At 46.3% G+C, this 23,593-nt stretch overlaps 1 protein-coding gene across 1 annotated transcript; it reads left to right on the plus strand.

Annotated features, from left to right (window-relative positions):
* The first annotated feature begins 3,072 nt into the window (after nt 1-3,072).
* On the plus strand, nt 3,073-22,473 carry LOC121593221. The gene is made up of 7 exons (XM_041915416.1): nt 3,073-4,246; nt 17,205-17,792; nt 19,304-19,646; nt 19,833-19,960; nt 20,264-20,323; nt 20,465-20,571; nt 20,644-22,473. The coding sequence occupies exons 2-7, from the start codon at nt 17,244-17,246 to the stop codon at nt 22,085-22,087; spliced, it is 2,631 nt and encodes an 876-aa protein (XP_041771350.1). The 5' UTR covers nt 3,073-4,246; nt 17,205-17,243; the 3' UTR covers nt 22,088-22,473.
* The last annotated feature ends 1,120 nt before the right edge of the window (nt 22,474-23,593 follow it).

The following is a 23,593-nucleotide window of genomic DNA, read 5'->3' on the forward strand; positions in this document are numbered from 1 at the left end:
AAATGGCTAAATACTCCATAAAACTCTCCCTAGCAAACACATCAACGAGTGCAATACGAAAATGAGCCAATTATTTGACCCTTAATGTACCAATTACACAACGACAGTTTTATGTACTAGCGTGATAAAAGCACGGGACGGAATCGCTTGCGAATTCTTAACTTTATTACAACAGCTAACTCATGGAGCGCGTGTATGTGTGTTGATTACCATGCACTCGATCATATAAACTAGTACACACACTTTGAGGGAAAGGGAGAGGATGGAGGTAAGGGGGAAAAACACATCCCTCAGAACGAAAATCGCCCCGCTTCACGCCCTCAGAAGAAACCGAAAGCACATACACACACGTACCGGTGTGACGTGTTGGCTATAAAATACTACGAAGGAAACCCATATCACCTCGTCTCAATGTCCCCCTGCCTCTTCGCCTTGGTAGTCTGCCTTAGCTTCCGTCTTATCTTCCGGCTCGATCACAGGTAATGAAAAGCAGGCAACAAAAATGGCACCCTACGGTTGGTGCCAGCCTGGCGGCCCCTGGGGGTCGTAAAGGTGGGTCTTACACTGTACGACAATTTCCTTGTCGGCACACGGGAACCCCGATTACGGCCGGCGAGTCCTGCGAGAGTTTCGATTTAACAAACTCTTTGTACGCCGTACGTTGCTCGTCACCTGCACCCGAGAATCCGCTCCCTTTTTGGGAAGGTTCTATAAGTGAACATATACAACTACAAATCAAATATGTAACGCTTTGTTTGCTGAGTTGCTTTCTAGTTTGGGGTTTTTTTTTAATATTTTGATAAAGTGCTTCAAACGATTAACATTTAAAAATGATGGGGAAAAAACGGGTTGTCTTTCTTAAGATTGCTCTTCAATCACTCCCCAGTGCATCGTTAGCGGCAGTAAATTTGGACAATCGCTACTATCTCTCTCTCTCTCCCTCTTGACATTCGCTACTACGTCATCGAAAAATCTGCGCACGGCCATCACCCACCACCAATAAATTAAGCCCCGTTTATATTTTCCAACAGTGTAATATTCCACCGCAATCCGGCGGTAATTATAACCACTTCGTCCTTCCGTTCTTGGCGCGCGCGCCCAAACCTTACCCGTAAAGCATGCTGGCCGGAAGCACGGCTCCACCTTGCCTTTGCGGCGCTCTGCTCAAAACCACGCCAAACGTCATTAAATTACTGGTTTGCCAGGGAAGGAGGGGAAGGTGGGACAGACTGGCCGGGAGCACCGATATGGCACCAACACTGCCCCTACCCGTTTCGTCTGCCACTAAGTTCGACGTTTGATCTGAGCAACTCGATTGGCGCATTCTGCGTCCGTGTAGTAATTCGTCCGCAGTGAACGGGCTCGAGCGGGCACGGAATTTGGCCCTTCCATTTTGCGCCAGGATCCTTTCCACCTCCTTGCAATGTGTTTGCGTTCCTCCCACTGTCTAGCCAGTCTCTTACTAAAAGCCTTACCGCCATCGATAGGGAATGAATTTCCTTCTTCTGCTACTTCTTCGTCTTGTTTAGTAAATTCTTTCGAAAAAAAAACACACAAAATTCTAGTTCGACACGCGAAAGGAAACTTCCTGCCCCTGCGGCCCGCCAACATCGGTAGCGATGTCAAGGTATGGTAGCTACGCGCAAACGGGGTGAGTCACCCCGAAGCGAAGACGCGACTTTTAGACTAGAACCGAATTGCATGCAACGGTCGAAACAGCCGTCGGAGACGGGGGGGATGTTTGGGGCGGCTCTACTTTGCTTCGGTTGATTCGGTTCATTGAAATTGGTTTAAAGTCTTGCGCTATTCGTTTTGGTGGCTTCGTGATGACATTCATAAATTGACGAGCAGGTGCATTTTTTCCGAACCCGATGCTCCTCCAATGACGATGACGATGGCACGGGGACACATCATCCTAATTCATGTCCCGTCGATGTGAGCATTGCAAACTGTGACAAGGATTTATAGGTACATTTGCAGGGAACCGTGCATCGTTCAATTTGTTTTTGGTACTTGATTTTCGCTCATTGGAAGCTTAGAGTTAAACAAAGGGATGTTGTTTTATTTGAATGTAACGATCGTAATTCGTCAGTTACATTTTTATTAGCATAAATTCAGTTTATTGCAATACTTATCTATTTTTAGTTGTAAGTAGAAGCTTTTTCGAGGATATTAGATGTCACTTGTAAGATAATTATGTTTCAGATTTTCGTCTCATACATCCAACAAATATAAGCATATTGTATAGTTGTTTTACAATAAATTAATAAAATAGGACATTTTCGTACACCTTAACTCGTTTCACAATCCCCCGTTTATGATTTATCTACTAAACAATACAATTTGATTCAAAACTCATTCAAACTTTTTTAATTGGAATGTAAGTGGTTCGAACAGCCTGCTCTAGTATTTGTACTATTTGGGCCGCTTCAAGCAGAGCAATAGGAGGAAAAGGATTAAACGGTTGTTTGCTGTTCTCTGTTTCTGTTTTCGGCTATTTGATCTCGTTCATACTTTTTTTGAAACACGCGTTTCAAACCTTCCCTTTCATTGCCTTAAAAACAAAGCTGAAGAAACGCTGCACCTGCTGTGATCAGTGCCGCATGTGGAGAAGAAACCCAAACCTCTGCCCCGAAGATGATCTTTTCGCTGCTCTTCTCTGCTCTTGTTCAAAGATCACCTTTGCAGATCACCGTCGTTCTCTCTCATTAGTCTCTCAATGTAGACCTTAACGCCGTAGCTCAACTTTTTGGGAGAGTTTTGCATCGCTCTCGACTCCCGCAAGCTCTCACTCTTGTCCGACGTCACCACGGAAAATGGAAAACGTGTACTGCGAGAGTGAAACACCCAACAAAAGGGAGAGAAAGAGAGCGCGAATTAAAGTCACCTGTATTTTTCTTTTCCTCTTTCGCTTTCTCGGTCTCGTTCTCACACCACCGCAAGGCCCCACTCGTGCAAGGGAAACAGCACATCAGCAACGGTGCGAAGAGCGCACCTGAATTGGGGAGCGCCCAGCATGGACAAACGCGGCCGCACGCCGGTCTGTGGCATGAAAAGCCAATGTTTAGTTGTTCGCCTGTTGTCAAGGATACCGGTCGGGCTTAGTCGAAACAATCGTCGTCGTCGTCGTCATCGTTGCGGACCCCGGTTGCTCCGGTAACGGAAAACTGCAAACAGACTCGAGGATTTGCGCCAGCACTAGCAGCAGCAGCAGCAGTGTGGGTTGTGTTCTGTTTTTCCCCTGTTTTTTTGGGACGGAGAATCGTATTCAAAACTTCCTCACCTGGGGAGAGGGAAGTATATCGTGCACTTTTATTACAGTTCCGTGTGTTTGTGCGTGTGTGTGATCCTTCGTGTGGTACAAAAACAGTGGTATATGTGCTCCAACCTAATAGTCCCTATAGATACAGGAGACAGGCTAAAGGTTGCAATAGTGTTGTCCCTGTTTCGCCCCCTCCCCCGCAAGTTGCCGGGGTCTAGTGCCGTTCATTTCGGACCCTTTGGTTTCCCCTCGGGCGAGCCTGTGGCCGAAAGTATTAAACACCGATACACGCCCGAACGGAGTGGAGGAGCCATTCGGCCGTGCGGCAAAGTGTTAGGGATTTAGAGTAGGCGCTGGATTGCTGTAACCCACCACCTAGCGGTGTAGGTGCCGGTGGAAGGGACTGTGGCGCTGGTGCTGGTGTTGGTCCTAAGAGCTGGACCCAGAACCCTGCGACGGGTTTGATCCGCAGTCAAGCAATCAGTCGGTGACCGAAGGTCTACCAGTGCCTACACGGGCCAGTGCGTGTACAGTTCCAGCCCTTGCAGCCGTACGGGAACACTTACACACATCAACCAGCAGAGCGCTAGAACCCAACAGTTCACGGACAGTACAGGTTGTGCAATGAGTTGTGTCGTCCGGTGTGAGATCTGAAGAACATCTTCACCATACCCGTTTGTTGTCAATTGTGTATGTGTATGTGACTTTACCTGTGGCTTGCAAGCTACGAACAAGATCTTCCAGTTTTTTTTTCGTCGGCAAGATCGCCAGCAAGAAGACAGAGAGTGCGTGTTTGCGAGCCCGTGTCGTAGCTCAACGTCGGATAACGGAAGTTAAGCCAGTTTTGGTGCTAAGCCAGGTGTGTTGCGGTTCAAAGAGAAACAGTTGTGAACGCAGAAACAGTTCTAGCGCAGTGCCCAGAAGCAGAAGACCAGCAACCGTGGTGTCTACCGTTAGGTCCATGTCACGGTGATGTGATTACTGGTAAGTTATACCCTCCCGTCAAACGACCCCAAAACGAAAAAAAAAGAAACCATAGAACCTTCTAGAATTTGGCAGGAAAAGATTGCCACGAAACTTTATTGCCATATATTGCCGCTTGTTAGCTCGGATGACCCCCCTGCTTGCTGCCAAACTCCAAGTGAAGGGCAATCCCATCGCTACAAATCGCAAGTTGCCTGTTTTTCTGAGACTCATTCTTTATTGAACCTTCCCGGGTGTCCGAGTGGTACCGGAGGAACCTTGGGCTTTGCCCACCAAATCTTCCTCGTGACGCATGAGGCATGAGGTTCAGGTTCAAGGAGGCACCGATGGGAGCCACCGGACCGATTAAAACCGATCTGGGCTACCGGTTACAATTGGTTGACTTGGAAAGTATTATCCGAAACCACGCAAACCCCAAAGCCTCGACCTCTACCGCCGAATGCCATCGCGTTTGGGCATGGCGCGCAGCCCGGAGGAGACGGGTACACTTTTATGTCCAAGTGGAAGGTTTTTTGGAAAGCCCATATGACCAGCACACACCGACGCCGCGTTGGTCACGGTTCGCCAAACCCATGGGGCAGTGTGTGTTCGCACACCAAAATCCGGCCATATAAACCTCTCCACCATCTTCATCCGGTCCAGTTCAGCGAACGTGCACGGTGCACGGTGGGCTGTGCCACAGTTTGTTTTCCGTGATTCACGCGCAGGCCCTTGTCCGCTGCCGCTGCCCGATGCCGTCACCGATTCACTCCATTAAGCTAACGAGTCAATTTAAAAGTCCACTCTCCCTCCCACCCCTGCTCCAGGTACAGGTAGCTCATCATCATCATCATCCTCATCGTCAGGCGCCTCCGCTGGTTGTTTTGCGTTTGCTAGCCGACCCATGACGTGACGCATCTAGACACAAAACTAGAGACTCCCCAAACACAGAACCACACACACACACACACATCGGATATCGAAATTGATATTTAAAAATTTTAACCGTACATCAACTTGTCAATTCCTCATCGGCGTGCTGTCAATTCCGTTCCGGTGGACGGGTGGACAGGTCAATAAGATATGCCCATCATGAACTTGAAGCACACAAGGGGGGAGGGAAGCAAGGTTCAGACTCGAAGCATATTTATCGACCGCAGGCACCTAATCTTTTCTATTTAGGATGTCTTGGAGGTCGTCTTGCTGACCTCTGCTAACCGGAACTTCCCGCAAAGACCCATACACTGTACTTCTCCAAACGTACGATCAATTCGCAAGAACATTTCCACAGACCACGTGGTTGAGCACATTTTCGAAGCACATCTCAAGTGCTGCTTTCGCCATGCGCTCGGGTTCGGCTGCGCAACTTTGCATTTCGAACCTGTGGATAATCACCCACATTGCCATTTTCAACCGATCGATTCGGGCTGAAGGAACATTGCTCAACCTAAATTACTCCAGCGCACACGCAGCCAAATCGCTTCGCTTTCTGTCTTACCACTGTTTTGACGCGCAACCCCCGCCCCGGGGGTGCGCACGAGAGGTTCATCTCGTTGTTGCCGCAATCGGCGGCGGCAGCGGCGTCTTTGGCCGTTGTTCACCGATCTTCATTAGCACCGTAGAGCCGGGCCGGTGTGTGTGTGTATGTGTGCTGTTCGCGTGCCGCACTCACTTTTGCCGCTTTTGTTTCGCCCATTTCCATTCACTCTCGATTGTGCTTTTTCCTTCTTCTTTGCCAGATTCTTCTCCAAATAGATCGAGGTGTGTGTGTGTGTGTTCACTTTGCAAAGGTGCTGTTGCTGATGGGTTCAATCAATTCACCATCTGTGTGCAGACTGTGGCATTTCCCAACTTCCAAATCGATCGTGCGCACGGGGTTTTGATTGTTTTTTAATTCTCTTTTGTACTGCAGTTGGCAACAGAAAATCTTTTCTAACCAAAAAAATAAGGGGGACCGGGGGATGATGCATATTGTGGTTCAACGCGCAACCACCCACAAAAACCTGTGCCGGCTTAAAGAGGGCGTTAGAGACGATCCAAAGACGCGAAGAGAGCGAACAAATAGACAGAGCGATGCAAATAATGTCTTGTTGCTTCATCGGCCAGACAGCCACCGGACTGGGCCAGCCAACTCCCACAACTGCTTTCCCCTCTTTTTGGCTGCTGAGCTGCCCTGTTAGCTTTTTTTTTTTGCTCTATCCATTTCATTGCACACTCCTTTACTGGGTGGCGTAATTGTCAATCAAACCTGCTTCGAATCAAGATGCTCGATCAGAGTGCCTGTGCTCACCAGCAACGCCTCGGTCCGACAACCGGAGTATTTTCTGACTGGCCCCGCAAGTTTGTTGCAGAGGCTCGCGATGCAGATAACACCGGGTAGGAAACAAATGGAAACATGTTTATCTCATAATCGAACCAGCCGGAAGACGGAAATGCTTGATCTGTGCCAGGGTAGGCGGGTTGGCCGGAGGGTCATTTGCACTGCACAATGGGGCGGTACGGTATGGCATAGCAGAAGGTGATGCCATTTGACCGATTGTTTCCAAAAGCTGGAAATGTAAGAAAGTACATTAAGTAGCCGGTTGAGCCTTTCTGTACGCGATTGTGTGACTTTATCTCGCGGGCGGCGTTATGAGACAAAAGAAACATGAAAGTGAATATTGAACATGTTCCCATGTCACAACTATTGTATGGTCTCGTCCAAAAATATTAAACAGTTATTAGTAGCACGTAACGTGAAAGTGAAAACAAAATTTTGAAATTTTTGAGTTTTTTGAGCTACAAAAACCGAGCTGAATATAAATTAATTCTTCCCAATAGACAAACAAAATTTCAGTCATTTTAAAATATTTTAATTATCTTATATTATTAAACCAACAATTAAGGTGATTACCACTCATTTGTAGCTAAAAACTTAATATTTCAGTATAATTTTAGAGAAATACAATCAAGAAAACAACCATTTTTGTTGAAAAGCGACCTCTGTTCACACCTTTTGTCAGTAAAATACAAATTTAAAAGAATATCTCAATTTATTTGATACAATATTTGCTTTTTGCAATTCATGCATCCCTTATTCCTATTTTTCATTGATATTTGGTATACTTTTTCCAATTATTTTTAATTTGTTTTGTTTATGACTCCTTAAATCAGATAAAAGTCCCAGTTGTGATGGTGCCTTATTCTTGAATATTTCTTTCGGAAACGAATATTGATAGCTATTACAAGAATGATTAAGGATAATAATTTAGAGCATACTATCGTTTACAGTCTTTTTAAATTGACCTTTCAGGTAATTATTTTAAACACTTTTACATTTTCGTTTTTGTTTTGTTTATATCCTTCAGCCAATTGTTATTGTCTACATCAAAAAGATTGCACCATGCACCTCGAATCGTACTAATTTTCCTCATTAAATTATCAATCAGCTGTCAATCTGTAATAAAACCCTAGAATGCAATGGCCCTTGGCCCAATCAACCCTTTTGCTCAGAACCCCATTAGCGAACGAACGCACTTGACGTCATGGACGGCAGTGCCGCAGCCAGCGATACTTCAACCAATTTCAGCCCAATCGAATCGATATTCCGAAATAAAAACACCTGCCCTGATAGAAACACCGTTCGCTGCGAGGACATTTCAAGGCTAGCGTGCTTTGGGGCGGGCGGAACAAAATACAAGGATCCTTTCGATCGATAGACAGGTGCGAGGTTGTGTGGTGTCGAGTTTCCCATTCCTTCGCCTTCCTTCCACTGTGCCTAACATATGGTCTCATCACCCTATCCTACCGCTATCCTTCCGTTGTCTCTCGCTCACCTTCCATTCATGACATTTGAATGTCGTACAAAGGTAAGGGACGCCACTACTACCGATAGTCCTGCGTCCTGCAGGACTACTTTCCACCTTTAGTGCCACTACACTGCGTCGGTGTGTATGTGTGCCGCTCCTCAAACAAGTCCTGGAAATACGGGGGGAACCATCGCCACCGCCGTGTGCCATTAACGCAATCAATATCGCTCACCCAGCGGCCATTCACCCGTTCAGTGTGGCCAACTTCTGCTGGAAGGTGACCGTGTGCGACATTAGAGCTGAAACACACATAAAAACAAATCTAAAGAACGTCACTTTCTCGCTTTCTCTCTGTTCTCTCACCCTCTACGCCGGCTATATTGTGTGAGCCAGCACGCCAACCATTCGTCTAATCGAACCGTAAAGGACACAAACACGCCACTACACAGGGAAGCGTCCTGGACGTGGTAAAAAAATACCGCGCCCTAGTTGTTCTTCAAGTTTTCCTCCTCTTTTTTCCCTGTAGTCCTCCACACGCGAGTAGTCCTGTTGGGAAGGCTATCTTCCCTTTTTTTCCCGCGCGATAGTAGTGCGCGGCCACACCCCATCACCCTTGGGCCTTCATTTATTTTTATGACACATTTCACCTTTTGCTGCTCGTCATTTTCTCTCTAAATCAACCATCACATCAACACTCCTGGAGGGGTTTTGCCCCTTTTTTTGTGTGTGCGTGCCGCTTCTACTGCCTACTTCCCAACTCAACGTTGATGATGATAGTGTTGGTGGTGTTAATAATGACGAGGCTGATTCTAGCCGACCTGAAAGCCTGAAAAACGCATTGGGTGTATAGGTTATGCTGAGCCACCTTTTATAATATTATGGTTTAATAATCAAAATGTGACTCATTTGACTGGAAGTGTCCCTGTTTATTTAACTAATTTAGCTTAAAATAATAAAAAAACGGCTGTAAAAAACATAGCACTGAGCGAGGAACATTATCGTTCCAATAATTGGCCTGATTACACGTAGCGCAGGGTTGTATTATCATAATGCTTTGCAAAGCATCGCAAACCATCATCTCCTCGTTCGTACAATAAACGAACGTACATTAAATTGAGCAAAGAATTGTGAACGAGCTCGGACCGGGCAGGCAAATGTAATAATAATAAACTCGTACGTACCCGATAGTGGGAGAAAATAAACCTGCGAAACCTAACTAACTACACCCATCCACGGGACGCATCAGCAGCCGGTTGAACCGTGAACGGGTGTACACTACCGTGACCAATTATGGACCTTGGCACTGGGAGAATTCACAGTGGATCGTACCATATCGTTTCTGTGGATCTTTTCGTGCCATCGTTCAGATTTGGTGCCAACATCGTCAACCATCGCAACCGTATCGTCATCCAGAACAAGGGGTAGAACAGGAAAGCAGGAAGGATTAGGAGTGAGCTGGTTTTTTTTCGTAGAATGTTTGAGCCTACCGACTACATTTACTGGCCTCTAGAGCGAGCTATACTGCTCAACAGTGTGTATCGTAATGGTCTAGCTGAGGTTATAACTCCATTCTTTCGCTGTCATCAACGCGTAGAATCCGACGGGGAAGTCGCCATCAAAATCACGTGAATGTGTAAAAGTGAATGTAAACTAGGCGTCAATGGACGTTCAGAAGAACTAGAATCATATTTATTTATAGTATTATAGTATTTTTATTAATTTATTTACCAACTTATGTGTCTTGCACTCTTGAGGCCAACAAACTAAGTACTCATCATCTATCATACACCTAACCTCCCTTAACCTAAATCTATTATTCCCCTAACATTTCCCTTGATCTGATGTCGCTAAAATTGAATATTAATAAAATCATCTCTTTGCGTTGGTCGTTAAATTAAAATCAAAGCGATGAGACCATGTATTGAATTATTTGTGTGTGTGGAGCCATTTGGAATTTGTTGCAGAACAGTTTTATTATTAATTATAGTCAAAAGATAGCAATCCGAAGAAGAATTTTCCATTTCATTGCTGCAATTGATTAATTACACATACGAGATCCAAACACCTTTGCTTTGTGATTGAGATCAATTTTCGATCGTCTCGTTCCCAACACTTAAAACAAGCGCAATAAAAAAACAATCGCTCCCTCTCTCTCTCTCTCTCTCTCTCTCTCTCTCTCTCTCTCTCTCTCTGTTCCTCTTTCTTTCTTTTCGCAAACAATTTACAATGCTAATGTTCTCCGCAAGCCATCTGTTTTTCTTCATCATTGCTGCACAAAAATTTGTGCCCCATATATCTACCACTCTTGCCGATTAGCAGCCCACCAAGTGTGTGTTGATAGGGGCCCCGAGACCCAGATGGGGCTACGTTTCGATATCACCCGCCCCCCATAATTATCGCGCGCCAGATTGTTGCACGCTCGCGCACGGGAAAGCTGCAAAACCACCCGCTCCATCCACGGGTGGATGGGTGAAAATGCAGAAAATGAAGGCTCACTGCTCAGGCAAAGTGAGGGACCAAAAGCGAAAAGATGAAGCGAGCGCATTTTCCCGCATTTGCGCACGGGACAAATGATAATGTGCCCGCAGAGTGAATCACGATCAAGCGGCGACCCAACTCCAATATCAAATGTAAGAAATCACACATCAACAAAACAGACACGGTGAGCCCTTTGCTCACGGGGAAAACAATTGAGTGAGTTTTTTTTATCTCTCGCAGATGAAAAGATGCTGTTGGGAGGGATGGCCGACGGCTGCAACAAATTCCCCGGAGACAAAACAGCTACACCGTGTGCGCTGATACGCACACCCGAGTGACAAAACAATACAAATTCCTGCGCCGGTTTGGACTGGTGGTTTACATTTGCAATCCTTTCCTCCCGCAGGCAGGTGGTCTTTTTAGGCTGTCCGCAAGGCCACCCCGTTACCGCGGAAAACAATGGACAACAAGTGCGTCTGTCAGACTCGCGCAACGCGCTACCGTTTTGTGGGTCTAATGATGGGAAGGGACGGGAAGATGCCACGCCTAGAGGCAGAGAAAGGCCTCCATCGTTCCTTTTCAACACGAGAGCCACACCGTGAGCCGTAGTGGAGAGTAAAACATGAACAACAAAAAAAAAGATCAAACCAATTTGTGATCTGATTACGATGAGCAATGCGCACAAACAGTTACCACCCTCCGCCCGGTGTGCCTCTCCTGGACACGAAAACAATGGTGGCCTGATTACGTGCGCCACGTGGCTTTATGCTTGCAGGTGTGGAACATGGAGTGTAGTGGTAAAAAGCAAAGGGCCACAGTTAAGAAAAACGATGGTGAAACCAAAATGATGATTGGTAGAATTTCACATTTATCTTCACACCTCTGCCCCCTTTCTGAGGGAGGGGGGGGGGGGGCAACGCTCCAACTTCTTGCGGTGGTGTTGATGGTGGCCAATTTTCTCGCTGCACAAAGTAAGCACAAGGTGTAAAGTGCACGCAAACATCTACACGAACCCTCCGCCACGTATTCACGATCGTGTGGACCGATTATCAGAAGACGATCGAGCAGACGGGAGTGCTGTTTGCTTCTTTGTATCTGCCAATTCTTTGCTTGTGCAATGGCGCACCTTTCCCTTTCAATTTTTCGCGCGGAGAACACTCTTTGGCAAATGGCGATAAACACGCATGATATAATCCACCCGTTGCCCGGGTCCTTCATCCACACTATTGACCCCTTAGCTTAGTGTAACGTTTGAACGCTTTGTGCAACGAGTTTGAAAGATGTGCCCTTTTTTTCTATCTGTCCATTTAATTTATTAGCTTTCGAACATTCGGGCTCGTTACGTGCATAATGCGAAGCAGGTGGAACGATTTGTTGTGAGACATAACGCGGCATTTTTTTCTTAATTTTGTTTTTTCTTTAATTTTTTGTTTGTTGTTCTAGTTTTTTATGTATGATCCCCTATTAGAAGAAACAACAAAAAAGGCATTACAGCAAGTGAAACTGAAACGCTGAGAAACGCCGATTCTCCGACATTTCAAAAGGGGAAAGGCTTAACGTGGTGCGTTTCACGAAAAAAAAGGGCCGCTGTGTAATTAAGGTGCATCGAAGATGAAAGTGGATCGCCAGTGATCCACTCCCAACCTCCCAACGCGGCTTGGGTGGCCGAACAATTTTCCTCAATCTCAAAAAAAGACGGGCAGCCAAAAAATGAAGCCGTGTGCCACCGTGTCTAAGGGCAGATGGTTCCATTGCATTTTACGAACTATCGCCCCGAACTCGATCGTAATGATCATTAAAAGCTGGCCAGGCTTTGGCCCTTGGTAATTTGCCGGTTTTGCTGCCACCGTGCGCATTTTTTGGAGCGTTTGTCGCCTACTGCCGCATTGCTCGACATCATCGGCACACCGATCGACGCAACCCAGGTCGAATTGGCCCATGATGGGAGAGGAAAAGTGACGCAAAGGCTCCTCTTCTAATTAGACATGATTTATGGTGAAGAGGCAGCCCTTTCGAAGGGTCAGCTGTAATCAAATATTAGCTCTTGCTCAACGGCGTGCTTACGTGCAGGGGCGATATAATTTTAATTCGATTAGCATTCGCTCGGTTGGGCTGCGAAATCACGCTACACGATGGCAATTACCCGTTGAAGGAATGTTTTTTTTTTTTTTTCTAAACGCCCTTCAAATATCTCACAAATATCTCAAACACACGTTTATCCTAGATAAAAACAACTTATAACATAAAACAATATTTTCCTTCACTTTGTCTTGGGTAAATAGTTGCGAAACGACGCAAACACGCACACGGTAATCTAAGCGTAGCCAGAAGGAGTCGTTTTTTTTTCACTCCTCCGTTGATTACAGGGCGGGTGTGGATTTAATGGTGGATTTATATGTTTATAAATTTTTATCACCTGCCCGTGCCCAACACAACGCCACGGCCAGCGGAGGCTTCAATTGCATAAGCCCTGTGTCCAGCACAGGGAGAGGGTGTGGCAGAGGGACCGGATAGTAATTGAGAGAAATGTTTCAACTCTTTGTACACTATGTAATCGTGTGCGAAGAAGATGTACACCGTTTTGTTGCCATTTCTTTATGCGTTAAAATTATTTCCGAGGTTCGTCGCTTACTTTTGACGTGACGTGGCGATTGAAGTCTTTTGTATTTCGTTGGCAAAAAACGAGTAAATGCATGGATTTTCAACTCCTTTTCAATTATTAACGTGCTAATACAATGTTTAGTGTTTAATTTTCGCTCACAATAACCACTTTTTTGTGCCAAACTTAAAAACTCAGTCATTAAAATCGAACCAACCTTCGGCCACAGAGCAAGCACAGATTCATATAATCTCGCTAACCCCAACCGAGCTCATCATCATGTAACCGATTCCAATGTATTAAATTACATTCTATTTAGCATCGTGTTAAGCCGGCGAGGACTATAAATGGCTGCCAAATAATACCATCAGACAACAAAACAGCTCATCAGCACCATCCTCCTCATCTCATCACCGCCCGCTGATCGGATGAGCCGAGCCCTTGCAATGCGTTCGCTCGTTTGACGAATCGATTTCCGCACGCCTCCCAAATACTGGCTGGCCAATACTTGCACAACTCTTGCCTCCTTTTAATATGAGAAAGACAGTGAGCGTGTGGCGTAGAGCGCTAAGCATGTTCATGTGAATGAAATTGAATTCGACTCAGCCTCCCGCTTACCATTGGAGCCGGTTTTCCACGAGAAAACTCTTGCTGACCAACAGACAATTGTATGATGTTTGTGTGTGTGTGTGTGTATATGAGCCAATACCATCGCTCAGTCTGCCCGTTCGATCGCTGTGTCAAATTAAATCTTACACACAGCAATCCTTCCACCCAGTTCCCGTATCTTCACCGCCCAGCAGCTTTAATTTAGTGTTCGTTTTTCGCTACCATCCTTCCCAAAAAAAACCAAAATGAAAAAATCACACACACATGATGATTTATTTAGTACGAAAAGTGCATCATCACCTAACGTGCCGCAGTGCTTCATCTTGATCACACCATCAAATCGAATCAAACGCCGAAAAACAGCTGCATCAGCGTCAGGCAAAAGGTCGGCACTCGTTACTTAAAGCTTCTTTCTTTTATTGGCTTGATTGATAGTTTATACACACACACACTCCTGTCCCTCCTTTGCGTTCCCCCGGCTCACGGTGCAGCGGATAATGGCTGGAAAATGGAAGGAAACTATCACTTTACCCGGCCGCCGGTGCCGTTCTGTTGTTTTATCTCTGTGTACGGACGGCATCAGCGTCCAATACGAATGATTCAACGCTTCAACCAGAGCGGAACCATATGTTTTATAGAGCCGCTCACGCACCATTGTGGCCATTTCTTTTCCGGGGCGGCCCCACCAATCCCCCAATCCCCTCGCGTCTGCGTCGTTAGTTGGTTGCGTTTTGCTTGCGGGAAGCTTTTCACGGCCACTAATTGCCACTGCCTACCATCTCACTGCGTCGGTGTAATCAAGCACGTACGCAGGCCTAAACTTTCCATTTGATTTGCAATGCAAACTGATCGAGTAAGATCCTTTTGATTAAAGTAAAATTAAAAACAGGAAAAATGGTTACAAAATAATCGGAGCCATCTGAAAAATGGTAAAAAATGCTTTTCTTCCTCCTTTGAAACACATGTAAATTAAACTATGCCAACAAATTCAAACCAGTTTTGTTTTCTTTTCTCCTCCAAAAATCCATTCCATCGCGCGTAACTGCACTTTATTAGCCTAGTTTTGTGGGTGGGATTTTCCTCTCTGAAATGTACCTTCTAGTTAAAAGCTTTTAAGCGTTGTGTAGTTTTTTTTGTTCCTCGCAAAACCCATCTTTAACGTACCATTTGCGGAGATTAACTACAACCACAACAAACAACAACACTGCTCTGGAAAGCAATCAAAATTAACGAAAACGCGTTCCCGTGAGCACGGAAGCCGAAGACCACACAAGGGAAATGCTCCCACACAGACACATACACTCACAAGCATTTGCACATCCCGGGTCTTGCCCTTCTTATTGGTTCGGTTCGCAATTGTTTGACTAATGGGTTTCTATGTCAGCGGAAGCGAGCGGGATTCGAGACGATTAATCGCACTAAATGGAGTTACGAGCGTACGAACACAACGCATGGGAAGCTCTCGGGAAGCCGAAGGTGGAAAAACTAAACCCCAAGACTGTACCCCTGGTCAGTTGAGGATTCTATTTTCCCCGTCTGATTGGTGTAACTGTTTACAGATGTTCACTGTAACGAGCTTAAGGTTCGTCTGTTTCTAATTTTGTTGATTTTATTGAGCATTGTAATGGTTTTATCTGTACGAATCACGTTACAAAGCATATTATGACTAAAATTACAGTTTCCACTCAGTTTCTACTCTTTGTAATGGGAATTGAATGGCGATATTTTCTAAAATTGATTCATACACACAAAATACGAACAAGAATTTCAGCTCGTGCCGGCAGTCTGCCAGCTAACAATCGCAACATAAGCACAAAGGAATACAGCAACACGAACAAAGCTTCATTCTGTGTTTGTTGGATTTTTTTTCTGCAAACAACATTTGCATTACACAGAACGAAACAAAAACCACGAAAAGCAAATCACTGCAACAATACAAATGCACCCCTTCCCGCCTCGTAACGCTGTAGGCCGGCACTATGCTACACTGACTGCGTACATAAATTGTTAGAATCGCTCCCTCACTTCATGCCATTCTTCAAATTCGTCCGGGTTTTGCTTTCCCTGTTTGTCTTTATGTGTTTGTGTGGCTTTGGCCATAAAATGAAACTGATTTTACCCCTTTACTGTCATGCTAGTCTGCACCTCGATAACGCTTAAGTGGTGCGAACTCCCCCTTCACCACGGCGATGATCGTTCCGGGTCAGAAGGTTATGTAAATCATAATTGTGCAAATCAACTTTTTATTTAATTTTCTCAAAAATCAATTCCGCGCCGGGCAGCTTGCGATAAAAGCTCTCATTTATTAAGGAAGTGCAAAATATTGGCGGAATTACATTACGAAGCTAAAAAAAACCCAATTTGTGCCACTTCCTTCCTATACCAGACTCCGGGGGATAAAGAAAAACGATGGGAGATCGGAAAACTTATCAACCAAGAGCCGCCCGCTTCGTCGGTTGGGTTAGGTCAATTAAAACAACGCAAACCGCTTTCGCGAGAGACGGTGTGAAAAGGAGCTGGTAGATGTGTTGCATGGGTGCCCAGATTTGCAGCCAAACCATTAATCAAACAAATTAGCTAAACAAAACTGCCTACTCTCGTCCGTTTCCTCCTCTGCCGCACGATTGCCGATGCCAAACAAAGCGCCGATGATGGACGATAAAGCGCACCGATTCAATCGCGCACCGCCTAATGTGTGTACGGCGGCAACGGTTCCCGCTAATCGCCCTCTTAACGAAAACTCGCAACGCAAAAGATGGTTTTCTCCTATCGAATCTCTGGGAAACTTTCGCTGAGGGAAAATTTGGTGATAAATCATCGTTTGGTGGGCCCGATACGAAGGGATTGAAGGGAGTACGATGGGATGCAAATCAGGCATTAGGGCAGACGGTGGTAGATGGTACATCTTCTCACCATTTAGATTAATCTTAAAAAGTCTAGTCATGATCGTTGAGGAGAAAGTTATCTAAGTTCTCATCATTGGTTGAATTAGGTCATATTTACCGCTTTCTACTAATTGTATTAAGGAACATCTTCAAAATCAACTCGTAAAACTCTTTTAATGAAACAAGATTTCACTATAAGCCACAATCAAAGCAGCGCCATCTGTTCGAAAATCTTGCTAATACTTAGTGCTCTGGAAAAAAAACCCATATTAGACACTTAATGGTATGAATTGATATTAAATATGAATTTTAATGCAAAAAGTTAACGTCCTGGAATGGGAATACACTTAGACACACCTTTATCAAAGTTATGTAACTCTTCAGAAAACAATGTCTAGACTTAATGCCGCAAATCCCAACCCACCTCTATCTACAAACAATCAACTACTGACGCATGTACTCGCACGATTACGTATAACCAATTACATTCCCATGTTTACCCTCCAAAACATATTCCAACCCACCGTCCACTACTTATCGATCAAATATTCATCCATCCATTTTCTTTCTTTCTCGCTCTCGTTCACGCTCGCACCCACCAAACCTTCAACCAAAAACAGCAAGGACGGAGTGCGATCAGTGCAACCCGAAACGGAACCATGGCACCCCAAAACTCGACCCTGATTCACAACGACTCGACGGCCGGATCGGCCTCGGCGGTGACCACCTCGGCGGAAGAGCTGAGCAACTTTAGCCCTATCCTACCGCCCCGCAACCATCATCACCATCACCGGCACCACCATCATCATCACCACCATCACCACCATCATCGTTCGAGCAGCCAGCGCCAAAATGAACCATCCACCCAGCTGGAGGATAGTGAAGCCGGTCTCCCGTTTGCCAGCAGCACTCTGGACGGTGACGACGGTACGGGAGGAGAGACACAGCCGGCACGTGGCACGAAATCAACCACCAACACTAGCGACGACGTAGCTGGAACCAAATGCACAAACACCAACACAATAGCCAAGCCATCGTCCTCGTCGGGAAATGTTGCATCCACTTCGCGGGGTGGTAGCTTCCGAGCGGACGTTGTGACGGCGGACCGGGAGCTGCAATCGCTGCCAGTCGGATGGGCAGGATGCGGCACGACGCTACCGGAACCCCGCGCCTGCGGCACCGGCCGTGGTACGGTGAAGCGCGAACTGGTGAGTAGTGCTAGGGTTGCGTGATTCCTTATTCCTCGCGTTACATTATTAGCTTGAAACAGTGGAATATGGTATCCAGTACCGCTGCCCACACCTGCTGTGCTTTTTGCCCGAACAGGGGAGGTCCTTGCGCAAGTGCGCAGTGAAAGTTGAAAGCTGAAAAGAGGTGACGCGATGAAACTGTTCTCAGCGGGGGAGGGAGGAAATAACATTACCTTGTTTGATCAATACAATCCAATAAAAAGGGCAAACTTGCTAGCGTAACACAAAACGAATCATCCATCTTTGTCTCTCTCGCTCTCTCGTACAAACACATAAGCACTAGTCTAGTGTAGCAGTCCAACAAAGTCCCCGACTACCACTTCACGGTATCCATTGGAGATGGTATTGACCAACAGACACAAAGAGGAGTATAGTCTTTGATAGTCTTTGGTGGTCTTTCCCTTACCAAAACTACTCTCAATTTCATGCCTTGATAGTAATTATTTTAATGACGACCTTAAACAACACGAGTTTATTAAGAATATCTGCAAGATTTTTCCACCAATGATTCCTGAGATGGACAGTTCCAAAGACATTACAATCTGGTAACTCTATATTCAGTGAATTCAGTGAAGGTGAGTCTACAATAGCTCGAACTCTTTTTTTAGAATCTGAGCTATTCCAAACCCGCAAGAGTTGGAAAACAGATCCATCAAATTGGTCGAACTTGAACCCGAAACAATTTTGACAGGAGCTTTACGTTTTCGCTATTGAAGCTCAGACAGTTTAGCCAATTTGGAGACTAGAACCTCGCACGGCCCAACAGCTCATAGAGATATTCATCTTGAGAAGTCTAATTATTTTTGTTGATGGTCTTGAAGGTATGTATGTACTAGTGAGTTCTTCTGAGCCTTAACACCAACCTTAAGAATATCGTAAAGATACTTCCGTCCTTCTCAAACCCGTATTGGGGTAAGAGGTGGAACTTATCACCATGGAACTGGCTCGTAGTAGATCCTGTGGTAAAGTAATCAAGTCGTACGATTGAACATGCCCATCCTGGGTTCAAATCTTGGATAAACAAGTCATGTAGTCTCAATAAGGAGACTGACTAGCTTGGTATGGGTAAACCGAATAAGGCATAAATAACCTGGTAGCCCATCAGTTACTAATGGCATTCCTAGATGGTCGTTGCTCTTATGAAGTAGAAGAATCGACTTTCAACGATTGTTACAAGATAAAATGTATTTGATATAAAGAGACTGTCTAAATCTTCCCATTACAGAAAAAAATATCTCAAGCTTAAAGAGATTTCAATGTCCTAAGATAAACCTTAATTTTATACGTCATACTAAGTTAGCGGGATTGTTGCGCTCATTGTTATAGTCCTCCAAATATCCCAAAAACTCCTTTAGTCCTAACAACATGAAAATCCTTCTACCTTCTATTTTGTCACTCGTTGAAAATCAAGCCTCAACAATATCTTATCTTACCATCTCAACCTCCCCGTTCGCTTTACTTCTCTCCAGCTCAACTCCATACCCTACCACAGCCATACACACGTCCCCAACCCAATCCACACCGAAAGCCCCGACTCGGACGGCAACGGAACGGACGATACGGACGATGCGTACGACGCCATCACACCGGAACCACCGAGGCCGGCCACCAGCACTACTCCTGCACCATCGACCGAGCCGGAATCCGAACCAACCACCGCCACCACCACCCCGTCCACCGACATCGAAATACCGATCTGGATCCGGGGCGAGGCACGGTTCGTGTCCGGCATCAACGCTACGACCACGTGCAGCAACATTATCCGGGCACTGATCGACGACGAAATCCAGAACGGAAACTACGGACCGGAAGGTATGCCGAGGGTTGTGGCTTTATTCACTTCCTCCACCATCGCCCGGCACCGACAAACATGATTCATTAGAATTTTAATTACCTTACTTTTCTTTCTACTTTTTTGTTGTCCTCTCTCTCTTTCTCTCGGATGGGGTTTCCGTGAATGTTGCTCTGGTGCGCACTACGCCGCTCGAACGCGCGCAGATGTCGCAGTGTCGCGTGACGTGAGCGATTACGTGATAATAGAACGATGGCGTGAGGTCGAGCAGGTCCTGACCGGCGACACACGCATCCTTTCGATCTGGAACGCATGGGGCGACGCCAAAAACGAGGTAAGCAATGGCCGTTCCGCATTTCCCCCTCGTTTAATGACTCTCCACCGAGCCGTGGTTGGCGCCATTGACGCCCGCTCAGCTTCAGCAGGCAAATTAGCAGCAGCGAAAGTTGGCGTGACCTGTGCAGTGCAGGCGTGCAGGCTGCTTTAGCTCATTCGGTATTCATAAAATTCGTGTCTCACTTTATTTGAATCACACAAAAACACCGCCAAATCCTGCCCGATAGCGCGATGGTTGCTGTAGTACAATGTTTTTTATAGTTTGCTTTTGCTTTTTTCCCTGTTCCTTTTGCCTTCACAGGTGCAGTTCCGTTTGAAGATAAATAAAACTAACCTGGAAAAGGGCGCTGCCGGTGGCAAGGTAAGGCAGCAAGCGGCTTGCTAGCTTGCTAGGGCAAGATATAAAGCCTGTTTTGTTGTGTGGTGGCTTGAAACAGCTTGAAGCATTCAGTAAGGCATTTGATTCACGCGAATTATTCCATCCTTTTCCCTCCCCCTGCAGGAGAACAAATCGAAAAAGCAGAAGGAAAAGATCGGACTGATCAATCGCATGATGCGCAAGGTGTTGAAGCAGGGCGAAGCCATCCAGAACCATCTGTCCCAGATCAGGTAAGCGTTGGTCGGTGGTCTCGTCCTGCTGTCCCCATTTTCTAACAACCAACAACATTCTTCTTCACCCAGCCAAAAGTCGACGGAGAAGCGACAGCAGGAAAAGTTCCGCAAGTATGTGCGCAAAAACTGTGGCAAGCATCTGATTATGGAGAACTTCCTGCACGATGCGGCCACCAACAATCTGTCCGACCTGTCGGTGGACGGGGAGCCGCTGGTTGTGAGCGAGCGGGAAGCGAAAGATGCCAAAGTGCGCCGCAGTACGTTCCCGGGGAAGTTGCTGTTTTCCGCCCGGAAATCATCGTCAGCTGGAGCTGCTGCCGGTGGTGGTAAGGAAAGACCAGGGGCCCGAGTGCTGAAGAACGTGCTGTTTGAGTCGTCCGACCAGCTGGCCGATGGTGGGAAAGCGAACGAAGACGAGCTGCTGCTGGTGATTGATCATACTTCCGACAGCGACAGTGGCATCTTCACCAACAACCACGCGCTGAGTCGCCGGGACACGCTGCCCAAGCGGCCCAACTTTGGCTCGATGGTGGAGATCGATCGGTACGCAAAGGACTCGGACGAGCTTGCTACCGAGCTGGGTGGAAAGGAGGAGCACGAGCTGCTGGAGGGTTCGGGCGACAGTGCGAAACGACAGCAGAAGTACCACCGGTCGAAGCGTCGGTACGACTCGCTGCGCTGTCACCATCAGCACAGAAAACCATCATCGGCCGAGCTGGAGTACACACTGTCGGAGGACGACGGAGTGGCGTCGACCAGCGGTGGCCGACGATCGGCCGATCGGGACCAGGAGCTGGTGGAGCTGGTAGGCGGCCAGGACGAGGAGGACGATGAGGTGGAAGAGGAGGACTTTACGCCGCCGGTCGATGACTTCGAGTCGGACGACCAGTGCGAGCTGCGCAAGGGCACGTTCAATCGGACCTCGTTCCGGTTCGATCTGATCCGGCAGGAGATCGCGACCAAGATGGCGGAGATGCAGCATCTGCTCGAGCAGGAGGAGGAGCTGCTCCGCCGGCTGAAGCTAAAGAGTGCCAAATTCCATGCCGAGAATCAAATCTACCGCTCGCACATCGGGCTGGACTTCCACGTCGAGCGGCTGCAGCAGTCGATCGACCGGTGTGCCAAGGAGATTATCGAAATCGAGCAGCAGCTGCTCGAAACGAAGATGGAGATCGAGGAGAAGTCACCGCTGATCGATAATCTGCGCGCCCTGCTGGAGGCACAGGAAGCGGGCCAGTGCTATCGGCGGCCGGCCGGCAAACAGAGCGGCGCAGGGCAGGAGCAGCAGCAACAGCAGCGATACGGCATGACAAAACACTTCCGAACTGGATCGGTCGAGGAGGGTGAAGCGCTCAGTGCGGACACCTGCTTTACCCATGCACCGTCGGCCGGATCGCGCCACAGTTTGGCACCGAGGCGCAAATCATCGAACCCTCCGTCCGCCAACGAGTCGGTCGAGTTTGTGGACAATATTTACGAGTTTTGTGATAATAATCAGAGCTTTGTCGTGTGAGAAGCAACCGGCAAACGAACTGGGCCAACTTGTTACTAGGTTTAGTACACGATCGACATACATAGTGCGCGTAGTAAGCTTCTTCGACTGCTACTGGATAAAGGGCTAAAGACGTGAGCAGAAGGCTCTGTGCGAGAGGACACACCCGCAAACAATACGATTGCACTAAAGAGAAACGCTTACGGGGAGGGAGAAACGAACAAAAACAAACGCGAGACCTTATTTAAACAACGAAACGTTACGAATATACATACATATATTTTTATCTGTTATAGGATGCCCGTACCAATGCCTCCGTCCCCCTGTGAAAGCGTGCGTTATATTCAATAAAAATATATATATTTACCCCCATGCAAGTAACCAGAACTAGGTGCTGGGATATGTAAGCATGCAATTGTGTGATTTTTTTTTTTAAATGAATATTTATTTTTCATCTTGTCCGAATAATAAAATTCATATATTGAAGATATTTGGGGTGGTCCCTTGGTACAGTCGTCAACTCGAACGACTCAATAACATGCCCGTGATGGGTTCAAGCCTAGAATGGAGCAAGGATTAATCCCGTAGCAAGGATTTGACTATCCGGCTGCGTGGTAATGAATTAAGTCTCGATAACCGGCATGCAATGACCGCATAGAACGATACGCCAAATAGAAGAAGATATGTAAGATCAGCTACTTCATACATCTGCTTCGCTATGCATCTCGAAGATTGTATAAATATGTGTGATGAGCTCCAAACCATTGCCACTCGCTATCACCACCAGTATCTCGCTAAATATTCAAGAGAAACTGAGTAAATTTAAAAAAATGCTAAGTTGTTCTGAATTATTTGCAATATCGATATGGGATTTTGAAGCATTTCCAGGATCAATATGGGGTTGGGATCTATTCCAAGAGCTCAGGTTCAGGATCAGTTACAGAACTGGTATACGTTTTGAAATAGTTCTAGAACCGGTACCGGTTCTAGGTTCAATATCAGTTCCAGGGTCGGTATGATTTGAGAATTAAAGCAGCTTATTTAGCACCTCGCTGGTTACTATAAAGATGACTTGGCAGTGTTGCGTGCTCTCTGAGTTGAACAAGAAGAATAGCAGGATAACATGGGAAAACATTCCGGAACCTTGTTACGGAAAGAAATCCAGAATTGGTATGGTTTCAGAATCAATTCCAGCACCGGTCATGAGTTCAGTATCAGTTCCCGATCTAGAATGGTTCGCTATCAGTTCCAGGGATGTTAATGGATTTTGCATGAGTTCCAGTTCCGGTATGAAACCAAAATCCGATATCGATTCAAATACCCTTCCAGCACTGGTATGGGTTCGATTTCAGTTCCACGATCGATATGGGTTCAGTATCAATTCTAGGATTGGTTTAGTTTCAGTATCAGTTCTAGGATCGGTATAGGATCGGGTTCAGTTCCAAGAGCTATCCCAAGCGCCACAGATTAAGCTTAAACGACTGGAAAATTAAATATCCATAGGAAAAAAATGAAAGCTTCACAGCT

Source organism: Anopheles merus, chromosome 2L, assembly GCF_017562075.2.
Source record: "Anopheles merus strain MAF chromosome 2L, AmerM5.1, whole genome shotgun sequence".
Classification (NCBI taxonomy): Eukaryota; Metazoa; Arthropoda; class Insecta; order Diptera; family Culicidae; genus Anopheles; species Anopheles merus.